At 46.5% G+C, this 18,123-nt stretch overlaps 1 protein-coding gene across 1 annotated transcript; it reads right to left on the bottom strand.

Annotated features, from left to right (window-relative positions):
- Positions 1-593: 593 nt before the first annotated feature.
- On the bottom strand, positions 594-17,125 carry LOC119458827 (uncharacterized). Its single transcript, XM_049671459.1, has 5 exons — positions 17,062-17,125; positions 7,464-7,576; positions 4,297-4,464; positions 3,037-3,126; positions 594-1,406 (listed from the first exon to the last, which is right to left on the bottom strand). Exons 1-5 carry the CDS (start codon positions 17,123-17,125, stop codon positions 1,311-1,313), a joined length of 531 nt encoding a protein of 176 aa, XP_049527416.1. The 3' UTR covers positions 594-1,310.
- Positions 17,126-18,123: the final 998 nt, after the last annotated feature.

Raw genomic sequence — 18,123 nt, forward strand, 5'->3', positions numbered from 1 at the left:
ACTGCTAAAGCATTTCATCCTGGCCCTGCTGGTCTAAAGACAACAGCTGCGTGCTGCAGCGTCGTCTTGTATTGTGTAAATACAATTTACAAAAAGAAAACACTAAATACATTACAAATTTTGCTAAATTCGTACAAATGCATCCGTAACAATCGCCCTGCCAACAATTAAGCTTATTAATTATTAAGTTCAGTCAGATATACGGCGGTTTCAATATTTTTATCTTGCAGAAGGCTTGAGGGATGGCAGGAAGGGTCAACAGGGTTAATTTCACCGCAAGTCAAGCACAAGCCAGCCATGTGAGATAAAGAAATGGTCAAACCTGCTTTTCAATTGTAAATAAGGTTCACTGAAACTGTTAATGAATAATGAATGAATGAATGAATGAAGAAGGGCCTATTATGTACTTGGGCCTGTTTTGGGAAAGGGTAATAGGGACGGTAATCTACAGCTCCCGGTGCATGCCTGTTTCCAGGAAGAAGGACCGCACACATTTCATCAGTCAATGAACTAATCGGCCGCTCAGGCGTGCAACCCCCAAGAAGAAAGACATTGCGCACATGCGTGTCAGTGTCCTTTTTATCCTTTGTATAACAGTATAGCGCAGTAAACAGAACAGTCATTACCTCACTCGTTCCCAGCCAGCCAGCGCACATTCTTGACACTTTGAAATTCCGCCATATCGTCAAACTCCTGAACTGGCGGCATGTCGATCCCATCAGAACTGATGAGATAGCGAAGTTGACAATATGGCGGAATTCGACAATTTCCAGAATGCTACCCTCGGTTAAGTCATGTCAGGACAGCCCGGCCTGGCGCAACCCAGCTCAACGCGGCCCATCCTGCGAGCAAACGAGCCAGCCACCCCACCTGCGACCCACCAGACAACCACAGGCAACCACAGCTATTCATCTAGTAAGTCAGTCAAAGAGCAACCAGGTCAGTCGGTTAATCAAAGAGCCCCATTTGTCGGTTGTTCAAATAACAATAGAGTGAATTTCAACTGGCAACAAAACATGCGGTAGCGGTTTATTCACGATATTGGTAAGTTGCATTCAAGCAGAGCCAGGCTGTTGTCTTTTTCCACCAACTAGTCCCACAGCACCGGTTTAACTAAAAGCCATCAATGTGACTCTTTTCTGCACAGAGAACTTGTATATATTGCGGACCGCAAAAATCATTCCGCGACGACGTATCAGCGCGGTTGTGTACAGACTAACCTCACAACGCATGCGCGCTAACAAATATATTTAAGACTACAGATAACGCTTTGCAACACAGCCAGCTGGGCTCTCGACGGCGCAGACTCCTCATAGCCATCCGGACCTCCCTTTCTGGATGTACACTTTGTAGCAGGCGTAGCCGCAGTGCAAGGCGTGAAGTCCTCCAACGCAGTAGCCGATCATCTGAGCACAGTGAGAAACAGAAGGTACGCGGTAATAAATCAACATTGAATGACCCTTAGGCGCTGACTAAGCAGTAATGGCGCTTTGCACCTGAGCAATGTTCGCTGGTTCCGATTTATTGCTGCATGGTGTTTGAAGGGCCCCTCCACAAGTTTGGGAATTGTAAACAAATAAGCTCGGTGCGTCGATCACGTCCCGACGATCGTCTCCGCAATCTACCAAACCACTGCGCGGCTCGAAAACTGTTGAAAGCTGAAACGAATGCCCGCTCTTCCATTCGAGGGATCACCGCTTTCCTGTCGGAGAATCAAGGCCACACGCGTAAACGCCTCTACGTCAGAAGCACTGCTTGCAACGTCAGCCATTATGACACGTGACTTTAGTAAATGAACCAATGCAAAATGCGTGAAACCGCCACTGCACAGCGAAAAGAGGAAGAGAAGAAAAAAATGAACCGACGATCACAATACACTCCGTAATGCGAAATTTGTGCACAGCTGTATACGTGTTTTCATTTCGCGATATACTAGCTCGAGTGGACAATCTGTCTCTTGCGGCAGGTTGCAAATGGAGCGAATTGCGGCGCGAATTCCACAGTAATCGGGAGACCACGGGAGGCATCGCGTGGGTGACGCCTGGGCGCAATTCACAGCAGCCGCAGCAGACAGACCTCCACTCATGCAGCGCTTTGTTTCCATACCGGCGACACGCCCTACTGTGGCGCCACATCGTAGCCATCGTCGCCGCAAAGCTTGTCTTGCGCAGCACTACGCTTTTCTCATCACACTTTACCCTCCTCCTCCGCTTTCCTCATGGCGCTCTCTTCGCCATCGCCGTCTGTGGTCTCCCACTGCGCTCCGCGCTCGCCTTCATCCTTCGCTGTGCTCGTTCACTCGGAGGAACGGCGCCGACGCACGCCACAGAAATGGGCGCAGCTGCTCTCTAAAAGGAGGCGGTGCTGGTGACGTAAGCGTGCAGGGTCCGTGAGCACCGGTAGGTCACTCTAGCACCGGTACGAGAGAAGGCCGCGAACGAATGTCGCTTGCGGACGGCAGTCGAGGCAAAGGGAGCGCGAGTGTCATAACTGGCAGTGAAGCTCGCCTTCTGGCCGGCTGGCGACGCGGAATCAGACTTCTTCTATCTCCTTTTATACTCTATAATATTATAAACAACTTCAAAACGTCTTGCGGGTAAAACGCTCCCTAGGTGGCGCTTTACAACTTCCACTATAAGGAGGTCTACAAGAAGGTTTACAACTTTCAGATTGAGAATTACGCCAAAGGGTAGACTAAAAAAAACATGTATAGCGTACCTGATTAGCTCAAGACGGCTAGGTGAATGTTTATCACCACCCCGTTTCAAAGAGGATGAGAAGAAATCATCATCATCGTGTATAAAGACAATTCTGACGCGCAAAAAGTGACACTGCGGCAATGAAGGACGCCACACTGAAGGGGTTCCATATAAAATTTCACCGCGTGGGGTTTGTTATAGTGCGCTTAAAGCTAGCCACGCGAGCGTATTTGTATTCTGGGCCCCGAATGAGTGCGGGTTTCTACTTAATAAAATATTTGAACAGCACTTCTACTTTAGTTTAAATCTTCGGATATCAGCGACGAAATATGCTCACCAAATGGGCCGGTACTTGCTGACTGTCTTGCATGGTAAAGAAGGTGCCGATAAGGTAGCAGAAGGCACCCAGCCCTTGGAAGACGACGTACTGCAAAAAAAAAAAAAAAAAAAACATCAATGCGAATAGCGTGCGCAGGTTGCTATATAATCGCACGGCACCAGACGGAGAAATGACCTTTGGAGCTACGTAAGTCTCTCACGCACACTCGGCCACAAAAGTTTACGCACCTCTTGCGTCGAAAGTTGAAACGCCTGACACCGTTTCGCCGCTGCGACAGTGTGGGCATCAACGAAAAGCGCCATCGCTTTGCTCGCGCTTTAAGAAGATTTCTTTGGTTTTCATTATTCCCAAATTTTGCCCCGTGTCGTTAAATTGCACTGAATGTTGTATCAGCTACGAATAAAGAAGCTCGAGACCGTCTAGATGCTATTTAATGCTTCACTGAACAGCAAGGCCAAGACATGACAAACAAGCACTGGGGACGACATACAGTGCCGTGTATCATCCCATCCGCTTGTTGAGCCTGTATTTTTCGTGCTGTTCAGTGAAGCATGCCTTACCAACAAAGCAAACTGTTTTTACCCTCGTTAGCCTTTTAATGCATTCATGGCCGAATACATCCATAAAAGGGTGGGATTGACTCTGATCTCTTGGTCAGATCATTCATCTTGGAGTGCAGCGTCAAGCCCTGCATTTTCTTAAAATAAACTGGCCAGAGCTTTCTTTTTTTTTTTTTTCACCTTCCATAATGGGTCTTAATTCTTATGAGAATTTTCTTAGGCGAGTCTGCTTGCGGTAAGCGATTGCTCGCTCAGAAGATGCGATTGTTTGCGGCGGCTCTGAGGCTGTGGCGCTTCACCGTTGGTCGTAAGGTTGTTAAGATTGCTTTCAATGATAATCGATGGCACAATACTTGCCTATGTTCTCTTGAACAGCGAACCATAAACAACTGAAGCTGACGCGGAGTGCCGCATCGACTTGCCTATAGAACGTATATTAGTGAATGTATAAAGGACAGGAAGACAGGAAGAGAGCGCTGTGGATCAGAGAACAAACGGGGATAGCCGATATTCTAGTTGACATTAAGCGGAAGAAATGGAGCTGGGCAGGCCATGTAATGCGTAGGATGGATAACCGGTGGACCATTTTGTTGCATCCAGACAGCTTCACTTGCAGCGGAATTACTCGTGATGATATACGAATGGGTCTTCGCCCTCTGACCCTTGAATCTTTAACAATATATATTATACAACTCACGTAAAACGTGCGCGGCAGGTAATAGGCGCACTGGGGGCTGGCCATGCTGGCCACCATCATGCAGACGCTGTTGAAGCTGAACGTGAACGCCGAGCTCGACAGAAGGCGCACCGCCTTCGAGTCCCCCGGGCTGGCCGATATCGACGTGTACAAGGCGAGGCCGCCGACCTGCGCAGATGCGCAGATTGGAAGTTTCGTGAGGCTCGAAACAATGACCTCCGGGATCGCGCGCCGCCCGATCTCGGAGTTCATGCTCGAAGCGTACAGTTTCCCATACAAAAACTGCTAGAGGTTGCCGATCACAAATAAATGTCGGCTCGACTGACGAGTTTGTAAATTACAAGCAAGTACTTTCAGTTATCTGGAGCGCCATCGCATTACAGTAGTGCGACAATGCAACAGCGCCTCACCGGATGCACGTATGGAGTGTTGTGTTTGCTACAACAATTGTGAATAATGATACTACATCAGACATTGTTATTGCTTGTATTTCTATTTTTTAGTTGAAGGATGCCAAGACGGCCAGACTAGGAAATATTTTCTTTTGCCTTATTGGAGACGGCGCATCAGTACGCTGTGTAACAGGAATCATTCTTATCGAATGACTTGACGTTATTCGGCAGAAGTTATGTGCACAATGCATTCGTACAGGTATTGGCGCATCTGCGCAAACACCGTGGTTCTCCTAGCTGTGGCAGAATCATTCGGAACAGTCACTATTCATGCTTCGGTTATTCTCCCCTCAAGGATCAAAAAGGTTCCTTTATCCTTTATATTCGAACAGAAACGGATATTCGACAATATCCGATTAAGCAAGTTCTCGAACTTAGTACGAATCTAAAAGCGAGAACCATTATATTCGTATACGAAATTTTCAATATTCACACATGACTTTTTGAAAATTATTGACAACAGAATCTTGGTTTGAGCTAGTTGGTAGGACATATTTCATAGAAGTTCAAGGCGCGAACTAGACGAGGATTAACAACACAACGACAAGACGGGCGCCAACGTTCCAACTGAGTTCGTTCTGAACGAGAAATCTTTTGTAAACACAGCCAAGTCACGTGATCGCAGTGAGCATGCTGGCAGAACATGTTCAGGAAGTTACATTACGTTTCCATCGCGAAGATTATAGGCAGAGCGAGAGATGAGACAGAGAGGGAGATCATAGAGGCCTGTTAGATCAAAGGTAGGGTGATGCCTGTGCCAGCATGCCGTCATGTCGCCTCTATCCCTTTTCGATAAGGAACTGCTTTTTCTGGGACACTTTGAGCACGTTTCATACGCTTAGATTAGATGCGCAGCTGATAACTGACCACTCGTTCTTGTATTGGTAGGGGTTATTATATTGTAGCAGGTTCACTGTGATCACGTGAGTTGGCTATGGTTATGGAAAATTTCTCGTTCTAAATAAACTCAGTTGGAAGTTTGGCGCACGTCATGACGTTGCGTTCTTTGTCCTCGTCTAGCTTGCGCCGTGAGTTTCCTTGAATTATTGAGAAGTTACCAAGTCCTGACTAGGAGCTTACCACTGTCGTTGAAAAGAAAAGTGTACAATCATTGCATTCTACCGGTGCTAACACATGGGGCAGAAACTTGGAGGTTAACAAAGAATCTCGAAAACAAGTTAAGGACCACACAAAGAGCGATGGAACGAAAAATGTTATGCCTGTAAAGGCGTTTATTGCACGCAAGCGTTAGGGCTGACCGTTCGATCAGTTGAGGGAACCGCGAGCACGAGCGCCGTAGTCTGAGCGATGCGCTGGAGAGACTGACCCACTAGACAGCGCTGGTAAAAATCGTCACTACAGGCCTAACGTTAGGGACAGGAAGATAGCGGTGTGGATCAGAGAGCAAACGGGGATAGCCGACATTCTATAGTTGATATTAGGAGAGAGGAGCTGGGCAGGCCATGTAATGCGTAGGATGGATAACCGGTGGACCATTGAGGTTACAGAATGGATACCAAGAGAAGAGAAGCGCAGTCGAGGACGGCAGAAAACCAGGTGGGGTGATGAAGTTAGGAAATTTGCAGGCGCAAGTTGGAATCAGTTAGCGCAAGACAGGGGTAATTGGACATTGCAGGGATAGGCGGTCGTCCTGCAGTGCACATAAATATAAGCTAATGATGATGATGATGATTGAGAAGTTAGAGACACTTCATGCGTTCGCTCAGCAACCGGCACCTCTGCGCACTGCAACAGCGATTCTCCGGGTAGCCCAATCATTTCAAACATTCACCGCTTGCATCTGGCTTTCTCCCTCTAGAATTTAGCAATTGGCGCTCTCCCTTGTATTCGGACAAAAAAGGGAATGTTCGACAGCTTCTAATGAAGAATTCTCATTCAAATATGAACCAAATACCAAAGGCCACGAGTCGGCATACTCACTCGAGAGTGCAGCTGACTTGCTCCAGACTGATTTCAAAGGCGTGAGATAACGTGCGAGAGAGTGACACATGATGCGAGTGGACGTGACGTGATGCGAGTACAGAAGCGAGTGTCGGTGAATTCAGTCAACACGAGTGTAAAGAAGAGCGCACGTGAGTGAGTACACGGGAGTATGGACACGTGACTGTCAGCGAGCCTTAGGGGACGTGAGTTTGCATGCGAATAGGTGCCGTTAGATTGGAGTCACAATAATAAAGTTTTTTTGTGATTATGACGAGTCGACGCGCGTATGAGCGTGAGCGGTTGCCAGTAGGTGAGAATGGATGTCACTATGCACGCGAGTGAGTGTTGGTGATCATACCAGCGTAAGTGAGCGCATAGCCTACAAGAATATTGGCGTGTGAGTATAGACAACCACTATGTTGGTAAACAAGAAACCTTTGACGTCGCTAGCGCGCAGGTGCATGAACAGTAAAAAAAGAACAAAAAACGCAATACTTTTTTGCTTATTTTTTTTTGTAGCCCGTTCAATTCACGGTCGCAACGAGCTGTCCTTTCTTGGACGAAGATGGCTCATGACCAGCAGAATCACGTGCGCCTACCTGAACCAGCAGGTTTGCGGTAGGCAACCGTAGGTAGCTATATATGTGTATGACGTCATGGGTTTGCATTGGGGCTCGTCTATACGCTTATTCTGCCGATCTATGCCAAGGGCTAGCTACTCGAATCGCTTACGAAATTTTGAATATTCGCTTACCGAAATTATAAACTTACTATCTCTAAGAAGTTCAGCAGCCCGTTAGGTCTGCCCACGTAGTCGTGGAGGCCAATGCTGAAGGTAGGTCTTTTCTTGATTCCGAATACCGAAGGTCGCGGCAATGGAACCTCTGCAAATTGCAAAATAATAATAATAAAAAAGTTTCAGTTTCGCCCGACAGGTAGACATCAAATTAGTAGACAGCTAAACGAAGTCAGGATAGTAGTTTTATCGGCCGTATAAAGTCGTAAATATTCGTTTAATAACTAAATAAACAAGCACGGTGTCACGCGCGCACAGGTAAACACTAACACATCTCACTCGATGAACGCGGAAACTCGTCAAAACGCTGGAGTGAGAAAGCGCGCCAGCGGCAGCAAGCAAATTGACCTTCGCGCTGTCTCTCGATTCGACGCGAACTAAACGTCGAAAGCACAGTGCATACAAAGCTACCGGCACTCGGCGCATGCACTTTGTCCCCATTGCAGATCGCTTTGAAGATGATGCCCCCGCGGGTGCACACTTCGTCAACATCGCAGATCACTTTAAGATACGTGGAAGATAGCAGCTGCAGGAGCAGAACGCACCCCCCCCCCCCTCGTCTCCGTCGCCTCCTCCCGGTGCCTCACGCCCTCGCGCGCGGACGAAGACCCCGCGCTTCCGACCGTCTTCCTCTCTCGCGTGCGCAAGATTAAACTGCGGTTTCCGGCTCACCCTCACACGCTTTCACTCGCACACACAGCGTACGGCGCGCGGCGGCGATTTTATCGCCGTTGGATTTACACGGAACCTCACGGCGACGACGACGGCAAAAATGCGCTTGGAATGTCCATATATTTGTTATCGCAATAAGAATAATAATAAACAAAACCAGGATAATTATCCTACGATACACACGCGTTTATGGGCCACGCACCGGCCCTCTCCAACACAATATTCTGCAACGGTGCGCGTTTTGAATGCCAGAACCCATCGCGAATGGCGCCTAACCACCCGAGGTGCACGGAGAAGTCGCAGGCATCCGAGGTGAGCGCCAAGCAGCGCAGTGCTCAATACTGCAGCACGTGCACGCCGTTCAACATGGGGAGCTCAAATATCACCTTCACATGTATACCAACGGCAGTGTGTAAAAGGAACGAGATCGGGGCCACCGCCGCGGCCACAATACCAGCGCTACAAAGCACCAGCGGCTTGTTATCAACGATTCAACGCCGATGCACCCGTGGAACGTTGTCACCGATTCTATGACGACAAACTTGTACACCATCTTGTACGCAGACGGTGCACAATCTCGAACGTAGACGAGCACCATGCCACGATTATTCTGGAATTTACAACTACAGACATGCGTATGACATGGCCATATAACGACTTGACCAGCGATAACAGCGTGCTCATTTCAGCTGGTTGGTCACCTTGTTATCGTCTGGATTTTGAACAGCGCGACACAGGACACAGGAAAGAGGCACAGGATTAGAGCGCTGTTAATTGTCCCGTGAACTTTTTGTTTGTCCTGTAAGGCGCTGTTCAATTTCGCTGTTTCACTACAGCCTGTTGAGATTTGACGACCGTGCTCGAGAAAGTCGTTGTAAGTTGAGCGTTGCGAGTGTCTCTCGGTACAAACTCGACCAATAAATAGTTACGGTGTCAACAGTTTTGACATTGTTCCTGCCCCTTCGCTGTCACTGCAACGTGACAATGTGCAGCGTAGGCTACTGAGATAAGACGGAAGAAGAGTGAGGAGTGGGTTCGCTTGCCTACGCCAGGATAATCGGAGAATTTGGAGACGTCCATTTTGCCGCAGGCCGCTTCCTCTATTTCTTCTTCCACTGGCAATGAGACAAGATAGATGTAGAGCCTTGGAGTTAGTGGCACATACCCACTCTGGGGGATTGGCCAAGAACCGGGTAGTTTGAAATAACAATGAGAAAGGAGATTTATAAAATAATGCAAGCATAAATTTGGGCATATATACGCATATGAGAATGAATGATTAGATTATATCACATGACTTGAATAGAATAAAGGAATAAATGATGACTAAAAAAAGAAATAAACAGCTAGTCATCAAATTTGTAAAAATATTTCCGAACCCTAAGCCCTGATTTTGTCATCTAAATCTTTCTGACCCTGCAATGTAATTCTGGATGGCATCGACAACCTTCCTGTCGCTGTGCCCAAGGGTAGAGGCCCCCAATGATAGTAAATTTTGAACATTTAATTCTAATCTAAGAAGGCGGAACGGTGTTTCTAAGGTTCTTATTCGCAATTCAGAATATCTTTGACAGACAATGAGAAAATGATCTAATGTTTCATGTTGTCCGCAATAGGGACAGTTATGTGAGGGAACCAGACGAGCTCTGTGTAGGTAAGAATTTAAAGATGGAATTCTGCAGCGTAGTCTAGTGATTGCGACTTCAAGTGATCGCGTTTGACAGAGTTTGCTATTCCAGTAATGCGAGAAGTGCTGAAAATCTGAGGGGTTTGTTAAAGAAGGTGCGCGAAATTCACGCAGCGTCATTTTTCTCCGAAATCTAGCACCTATGATGAAAGCTGAAACCGGTAGGATTTGAATTACCGATCCATTCAGGGACACTTTCGCCAACGAATCTGCCATTTCGTTTAGAAATAGGCCCTTATGCCCTGGTACCCACACCAATCTAATCAAAGCTAAGTGAGGTGGCACTAACGATCTGAAAGCTCGCAAAACCGGGGAATTATCGGAAGCTGTGAGGGAGGAGCACAGAGATAAAGAATCCGTCCCTACCACTGTGGAACGTGTTGATGTATTGAGTTTACGGAGGGCTAGAACGACAGCTAAAAATTCCGCTAGAAAGATAGGTACGAAGTAGGACGTTCTGGTGGGCTAGTTGGTTCATAGCTTTTTGAAGTTTATAAACTGCGCAAGAAAACGAAGACACAAGAAGGAAAACACACACGCGCTGTTCAATTTCGCTGTTTCACTACAGCCTGTTGCAGTAGCGCACCCAGGATCTCTGCCAGGGGGGGGGGGGGGGGGGGGGGGGGTTGACAGTTTGCCAATACCATCTAAACAGCACTAATTTCTATTTCTCCACTGGAAATTGTAAAAAAAATGCGCTTTTTGCGAGTGTGCAGACGATTGCGCGTCTTACATCTTAGTTGCAGTACTCAAATGCGCTCGTGGTGTCGTGTGTGTTTTCCTTCTTGTGTCTTCGTTTTCTTGCGCAGTTTATAAACTTCAAAAAAAATAGGTACGAAGTCTGGGGGGCGAAGAGAGAACGACCAATCAAGAATAGGAGAAAATATTCAAATTCCCCACTTTTCTGCATTTCGAGAAGCGTCAGTGGCAATAACTGTCTCGATCATAACGTGCTAAGAGTAATCATTTAAGTTTGAGCTTAGCATGCGGTAAGATAATGCCTTTGCATTTTTAGAAAAAATATCCTACTGAATTTTAACGGAACTGGTGTTGTAAGCAACAGGACTCACCTCACGAATTTGTATCTTTAATTGATCTAGGAGAGTTTGAATAAAAATAATTTGTGGTGTGTGGAATCGCAGCCAGTACAAGCCGAAAAAGAAGTCCGGCTAATTTTAACAGAATTGGTGTTGTAAGCAACAGGACTCACCTCACGAATTTGTATCTTTAATTGATCTAGGAGAGTTTGAATAAAAATAATTTGTGGTGTGTGTTATCGCAGCCAGTACAAGCCGAAAAAGAAGTCCGGCTAATTTTAACGGAATTGGTGTTGTAAGCAACAGGACTCACCTCACGAATTTGTATCTTTAATTAATCTAGGAGAGTTTGAATAAAAATAATTTGTGGTGTGTGGAATCGCAGCCAGTACAAGCCGAAAAAGAAGTCCGGCTGGGGGATAAAAACTGTTTGTGAACGCCTTATAGGGGATTCATATAGTCTTAAATATGACTGCACAGCTAATAAGCGAAACCTCGTAACAAGAGATGGCATCCTAGCTTCCAGATGTAAAACTTCATTTGCTACAAATATAAGCAGCAACCAACTGTCGCAAGGCCTGCCTCTCCAGAAGAATAAGGGGGCGAAGTTTATATGCAGGAGCTCCAGAGTACAGTACACATCCAAATTCCGATACCGGTCGAACATACATGCGGTATATTGTTAAAATGCGTTGCTCTTAACGTTGAGACAGAGAGTTGAGACAGAGTTAACGTTGAGACAGAGATGCATCGCATCAAGCCATCTTTCTATAGCAGACAAGTATAGGTTGATGTTGGCTTCTTACCTTTTCGTTGTTATTAGCATTTGACGTGCATTTTTTTTAATTACGTGGCGGCTTCACGATCACTGTTCAATTATTTTACATTCTTATTCCTGATATTATTTTAAATTTATGAAATACACGACAGTTAGCGGGAAGGGAGGCATTCCATTGTGTTTCTATTGCCCGCCCTGGTGATCCCCCTACATTGGTACGTGCCATGCAGTGGAGGCAACAAAATGCCCACGAGGCGGATTTCCAGACCCATTGTTGATAGAGTGCATCCTATTTCCTTCCTATTAGAGAAATGTTTACTGCAATAATTGTACAGTGAAATGTTGGTTTTGTGCTTGCAGACGCGGTTATGACTGTTTTGGTCGCTATGCGTATAACTTATGCACGTACGTTTTTTTATACTTGTAATAAGTGCCATAAAGCAGAAAAAATGTGGCTCCAATCCACGCTGTGAAGGTGGTTGGACAGCGAAGCTGTAAACGACACCCACAACGATTAGCCATTGTGACGTCACTTGAATTCACACACGTGGCTCTACAAAGAGTGAAACCAGAGACAAGTGAAATGTATTTAACCACACCCTTTATTACTTCACAAGGACATTATATTCGCGCTGTTCTTCTGGCGTCTTTACTTTCGCGGTCTACCCATGGTAGCCTGGAATGAAATGGATGAGTTGCTTAGACCGTGGTGACGTCACTGCGTGATTTCTATGCTGTTGGGTACTTTTCCACTCGGAGTAGCTTACGCAACCATAATTTTACCGGGAAACACACGCGGGAGAAGGAACGTGCTTCGCATTATTCGCAGACGTCATTATCATACATTATACGATTTGCACTTCACACGAGGGCTTCGAATGACGTCAACCCCTTTCGAAGCAGCTGCAAGCCTAATCTTTACCGGAACGCGTCGCAGGTTGTTGCCCATTGTTCACACGCGCCATATCATCCATCATGTAGTTTTGATGCTTGTTTTGTGGCTTTTCTTTTGAAAACGAGTGCTGAGGTGCATGCTGTAAACCTGATTTCAAAGGAGATATGCTGTTTGTATTAAATATTCAGCCTGGCGTTTTTTGCTTACGCCAACGACACGAAAATTTCCTTGGATGGTAGAGGTATAGAGCTTCGCTGTAAAACGAAAACAAAAGCTACAGGGCCTTCACACTTGACGCTCGGATTGCCCAATGCAGATCCGACAGTTGAGAGTTTAAGGTGGCGGTCCCACTCCGGCGGCACGAGCCCCCCGTTTTCAGTACTTTTGGAGCAATCGTGGCGGCTCTTCTGCTTAGGATATAAAGTTGTCGTATATACCATAAAAAAGCCTGATTCCTGTAGATTCCAACTATATATTATATAAAGAAATTGATTAATGTGATTTAGAAATAAATCTTCAAGAACAAGCATGAGATACATGGTTTTTGCGAACTGTGTCTCAGTTGTGACCATATTTAGAAGAAACTACCGCATGTACTGCATTGCGGCTTGCTCTGTAGCTTTAGGACATATTTATGTATTTCCTAGACGCAGCAATATAATGTTGAATTTTTACTTTTGGATAATTTGCTTTTGAAAATTGCCAAATATCGCAATCTTCTGTTGTAAACAGCCCGACAACTACATACTCAAGGAAGCTAAATTTTGGATAAAGTAGAGTTCAAGGAATTTCCATTTAGGACGCAAAATTTCATTTATGTACCTCTATTAGGTTTCCGAATAATGCGGCCGAAATTCAGCAATATTTATAATTCTGGTTCTACTTTTGCCTATTTTTGCGGGAACGTACTAAAGCTACGAAGCTGCGGTTGAAAAATAATGAAGGTCGTACCGGGTGAATCCGGCCGCTGGACTTTTCGACGACCGGAAGACAGGCCAAGGATGCAAGCGCAAAACTGCAAGGAAGCAAGCAAGCCGCCAGAGCCGTAGACAGAAGATGGACATTGATGTGTCGACCTTTTTCGTGGATTTTTCTAGGTGTTATTCATTTTCCCATCTTCCGCGCGATTTCTCTCTTTCTTTTCCCCTTCATTCTTCTTTTTTATGGCATGCAACTCCGTCTTTGCCTCTTTCATCGTCTTCGTTAGAAGCGCCGTGTGTAGGTTTCTAGAGCTCGATGAGACCATTAGGACACCAGGCATTACCATTGCCCAACCTTCATGTTTCCAATCGACTTTTCCTCACAGAACTTTGCGCCTTGCGTATTACTTAAAAACTCGCGTTCATGTTATGTTAATGGACTTTAACCTAGCTAGAATGCACTTTGTAGGGTCAGGTTTTTGTCGTGCATTTATTTCTGCCTTTCTTTTCATACAAACGGGAATGCTGTACCCGCCGTGGTTGCTTAGTAGCTATGGTGTTGGGCTGCTAAGCAGGAGGTCGCGGGATCAAATCCTGGTCATGGTGGCCGCATTTCGACAGGGGCAAAATGTGAAAAACACCCGTGCACTTAGATTTAGGGGCACGTTAAAGAACCCCAGGCGGTCGAAATTATTCCGGAGTCCTCCCACTACGGCGTGCCTCCTAATCAGATTGTGGTTTTGGCACGTAAAACCCCCTTAATTTATATTTAATTTCCGAGGCATTTATCATTCCTGCTGCCACGCCTGTAGACAAACGTACATTGGCGATAATATTCCTTCTGCTTAAAGCATTAGTAACACTAATGCTGGGTCAGAAAGCTATAAACGAACGAAACCAAGTGAAGCCTAAACGCACATCACTAAATTTCATTAAAGCGGCTGCCTAAACAAAACACACTCCCCGATTTGAAACGCCAGCAAGATATTGAAAGCGATGTTCTGCTCGCCGGGAAGAAAAAAGTCCCGAGAGAAGTGTTTCGAACAAACCAGTATAGTATCAGTCGTCACCTTTTCTCAATGCAAAGTTTCTTATCCAAGTCGCTTTCCGGTGCCTGTCGCCTGCTTCTTTCGCGAAAAGACGGAATCATACATTGCTGTCTTTCCACCGCGGTGACACACATAATGATACACAACAAATGTTTCGACATCAGTTTTTTTTTTTTTTTTTTTTTTTTTTTTCATTTTCTGACTTGTGCGCGGCGGCGTCCCGACGATTTGAGAACTACGGGGCATTCAGCGCATGCCGTGATCGGAGGTCCTCTTTCGCTTCAAACTTGAACCTGGATCGGCTGTTTCTCGGCGCCGCCGCCAGGGGGCTAGCATTTAGTTGGAGACGCCAATAGACCAGAATTTCTGGCACGAAAGAAGAATGAGCCACATTTCACACCGACAACGTACACACTCAGCAACATAACCAATTAGTGGACAGTGTGCACGAGACAGAAGCATTACATTTTATTTCCCATGAGCTGTATTATTGTCTCCCTCGTAGTCAATAAAGAACACGCAAAAATTCCGAGGACACCTAATCACTTCTTTTATGAGTTAATTGTGAATGCGAAAGTATTGATGCCCAAATGAACGCCGCTCGGTAGTCCATCCGAGCTTTGCTCTGCAAGTAACGTTTTGAGTATTGCTGCGTGGTTTGTTATCGAGTTTTGCGATTAAATTGGTGCTGGCTGTGTATTTTTTTTTTTTTTGTACCGTTTCTACGTTAGCATGCATGTTGGCTGTAGAGCCGAATCGTTTGGGAGATATTGCTGAGAAATCAAGGACGTCTCATGCCACCGACGTCCTGCGCGACGAGACCGAGGAAGCAGCAGCGGCCACCAAGGCCGGCAGGCCCGTGCTGCCGCTAAGACCACGTGACAGCTGCACGCGCGCGTCGCGCGACTGCCTCGCCCACAACAACCCGTCTCGCCCAACGCGTCACGTCGCCGTACTTTTGCTCCGTCGGGAGAGGAATTGAGGAGTGAGTAAAAATCCGGCGAGGAATCGACTCATGCGCACCCCTGTTTACGTCATATGTTGCTCTCTCTTTTCGCGGTCACGAGTACTCGAATGCGGCTCATTCGTGTGAACGAAAAAAAGCACAGGAACATAAAAACCGTCAAGTTAGGTGTAGTCTTGTTTATCGGCCGTAGCGTTATAAAATCGCTGCGCAAGTTATAAAAGTCGACACGCGCACCTGAAAGCTTTCTGCTTACCTTTCTTTCGTGTCAAAAACGCAGCTTTGGGTACGGGTAGAACTCCGTGGTCTTCCCGTTTGGGAAGTGAGCCCAGAAGACCCAAAATTAAATGCGCCGAATGGTCTTAAACGGCACTGTTATGTTTTCATCGCAGGCCCGCTGAGCGGGAAGGCATGACCGCACTCTATCGGGAAGTTAACGACAACAAAACGATATACTTACCCCAGCAACAAGCTTGCAAGGCACGAAGTGTTTTCTATTTAAGGCCACTAGCCTCTACTGTCGTTTCCCAGACGCCCCGCAGGAGCCTTGTGTGCACAGCTAATGCACTCCACACAAACACAAACGTATTGTGTCATTGTGTCTCCGTGAATGTCGATCGCACGGATCTTGCATGAATAGCTTCCTCTTTCGCTGCAGTTGTTAGTGCAGCACGCAATGGCACAGTGTTGCCCGGACGAATAACATTGCACATCCCGCTCAGCATATGCGGCGAGAACACTAAAAAAAAAGTTGAAGGACGTTTAAGCTTCGGCTTTAAGAGTGGAACGCGATAGCGTTATCGGGACCCGTTCGCATCGCATTTTTGTTTATGAGTAGGCTTCACTGCCAGCACAACGTGGGAAAGCCAGCTTAAAAAGACCAAGCTTACTCCGTACCCTTAAAGTCGGCTTCACTTTTAAATGCAAATGCATTGCGGGGGAATACACTTTTACAGGTGCAAAATAAGCCGTCTTTTATCAAAATGTGAAGGCCCTAGGACCTTTTTTAGTATTTTATTAATTGTGTGCTGTTGTCCCTAGACGCCCGTGCCCAAAATTTGGAGGGCACGGGCACGGGCGCTAAATTTGAATTTAGCATTCAAAGATCCCTGAATGCTTGTCAGGCTTCCCGACCAGCTACAGCTTTCTTTTTTTTTTCCACCTTTGCCTCTGCGCGCCGCTATCGTTTTACGCTGCCGTGGAGGCGAGCGCCATCTGGATGGGGTTTTCGCAAGTAACCTACCCGATCGCGTCCCTGTTATGGTAGAAATGCTGGAAAAGGGGTTTCTGTTTGGGTTTCCTCGTAGCAGAATTGTTTTCTCGTAAATTCAAATTACAATCGGACGCTATCATACCTGTACGTTGTATTTAGGTGATATTTTACGATTTTTCTGACGCGTTTTATTTTTGAAAAGTTCGATTTTTGTTCACTAACGCTTTGCGCCACGTGGATGGCCTGTATGGTCGTGGTGGTTCGGGGTGAATTCTTCCGCCACGGACGCCGATGCCTACTCCGACATCGGATTTTCTGCGACACGGGGCCCTTAACTCTTTCGCACGCGAACACACACCGCAAAGTGCTGTCACTTTCTCCCATCCCCCGCAACCGTCACCAGAAGGCAGCACCAGCTGCATGGTGTCGAGGGTAGCGGCGCGACTGACACGCGCTACGAGACTTAGAAAAATACGGTCTATAGAAGCTATTTTCTTCGACCCAATTGTTTAACCTCCTGCGCAGATCGACTGCACGCGCGCGCGTAAACTGCAGTTGCGGCAGGCCTAACTTTCTCGGAACTGCAACGACTTTTGCTCAAACGGGACCTGCGCTAGGCCTAACCATCCCTGAACACCAGCAATATCATTCGAAGTGCGGTTGTTTTGATAGGCGTAAGTTTTGCTAAATTGCAACATCGGCTGAAATTATGACGTAGACGGCTGGCGAATGCTGACGTTCGCGCATTTCAATGTCGGAAGCGTGTTACAATTCGTTTGAGCCGATGTTACTATAAACAAGGCCAGACATGGTGGTTGTATTGCGTTGCCTCTATAATGCTTCCGCTCAGAGGGCTGATCGCATGGTGACCGGTCGAAGGGAGTTAGTGAACAGGCACGAAATCCCATCACACTGCGACAAATGGCGGTCGCGCCATTTATGGCTTAGAATGACGAGCTTGTCCTTCAAGTGATGCAATCTACCGGCAAGTTGGCCGATAGTTGGTGTAGGCATCCTTTCCGCATTGAATACACGTCGGTCCAGTGTTCCCCACGCTTTTAGAGAACGCGACAACGTATGTGGCACAACATGCATTAAAGCACGTAACCGTTCTCGACATGTCTAACTCTAATGTGGAGACGCTCGTAATTTTCGCATCTCAACGTGCCGCAACTGCTGATTGAACAAGGGACGATCAGATCAGCAGGTCAGTAAATTGGCATGCATTTCAGGCCTGGTGAGAAATGGCTCTCTGGCAATCATTAAACATTGCGAACAGCGCAACGACTAGACAACAGAAATATCAATAGGAGATTTGCGCATATGTCCTCTTCGTGCATCTCATGTCCCGGCCTCTGCATCGTTCGCCAGGCTGGACTCATAGACCGTTGCACAGTACATCGTAGAGCAGTGCATTTTA

This window comes from Dermacentor silvarum, chromosome 7 (assembly GCF_013339745.2).
Source record: "Dermacentor silvarum isolate Dsil-2018 chromosome 7, BIME_Dsil_1.4, whole genome shotgun sequence".
Lineage (NCBI taxonomy): Eukaryota > Metazoa > Arthropoda > Arachnida > Ixodida > Ixodidae > Dermacentor > Dermacentor silvarum.

What these genes read in the sequence shown, in the direction of transcription:
- LOC119458827 (XM_049671459.1), bottom strand. Translation starts at nt 17,125, where the DNA reads ATGCAGCTGGTGCTGCCTTCTGGTGACGGTTGCGGGGGATGGGAGAAA. An exon ending in TGCTGAACTTCTTAGAGATA is followed by an intron (nt 4,465 to 7,463) that starts GTAAGTTTATAA and finishes GCATCTGCGCAG; the next exon opens with GTCGGCGGCCTCGCCTTGTA. An exon ending in ACCTGCCGCGCACGTTTTAC is followed by an intron (nt 3,127 to 4,296) that starts GTGAGTTGTATA and finishes TTTTTTTTGCAG; the next exon opens with TACGTCGTCTTCCAAGGGCT.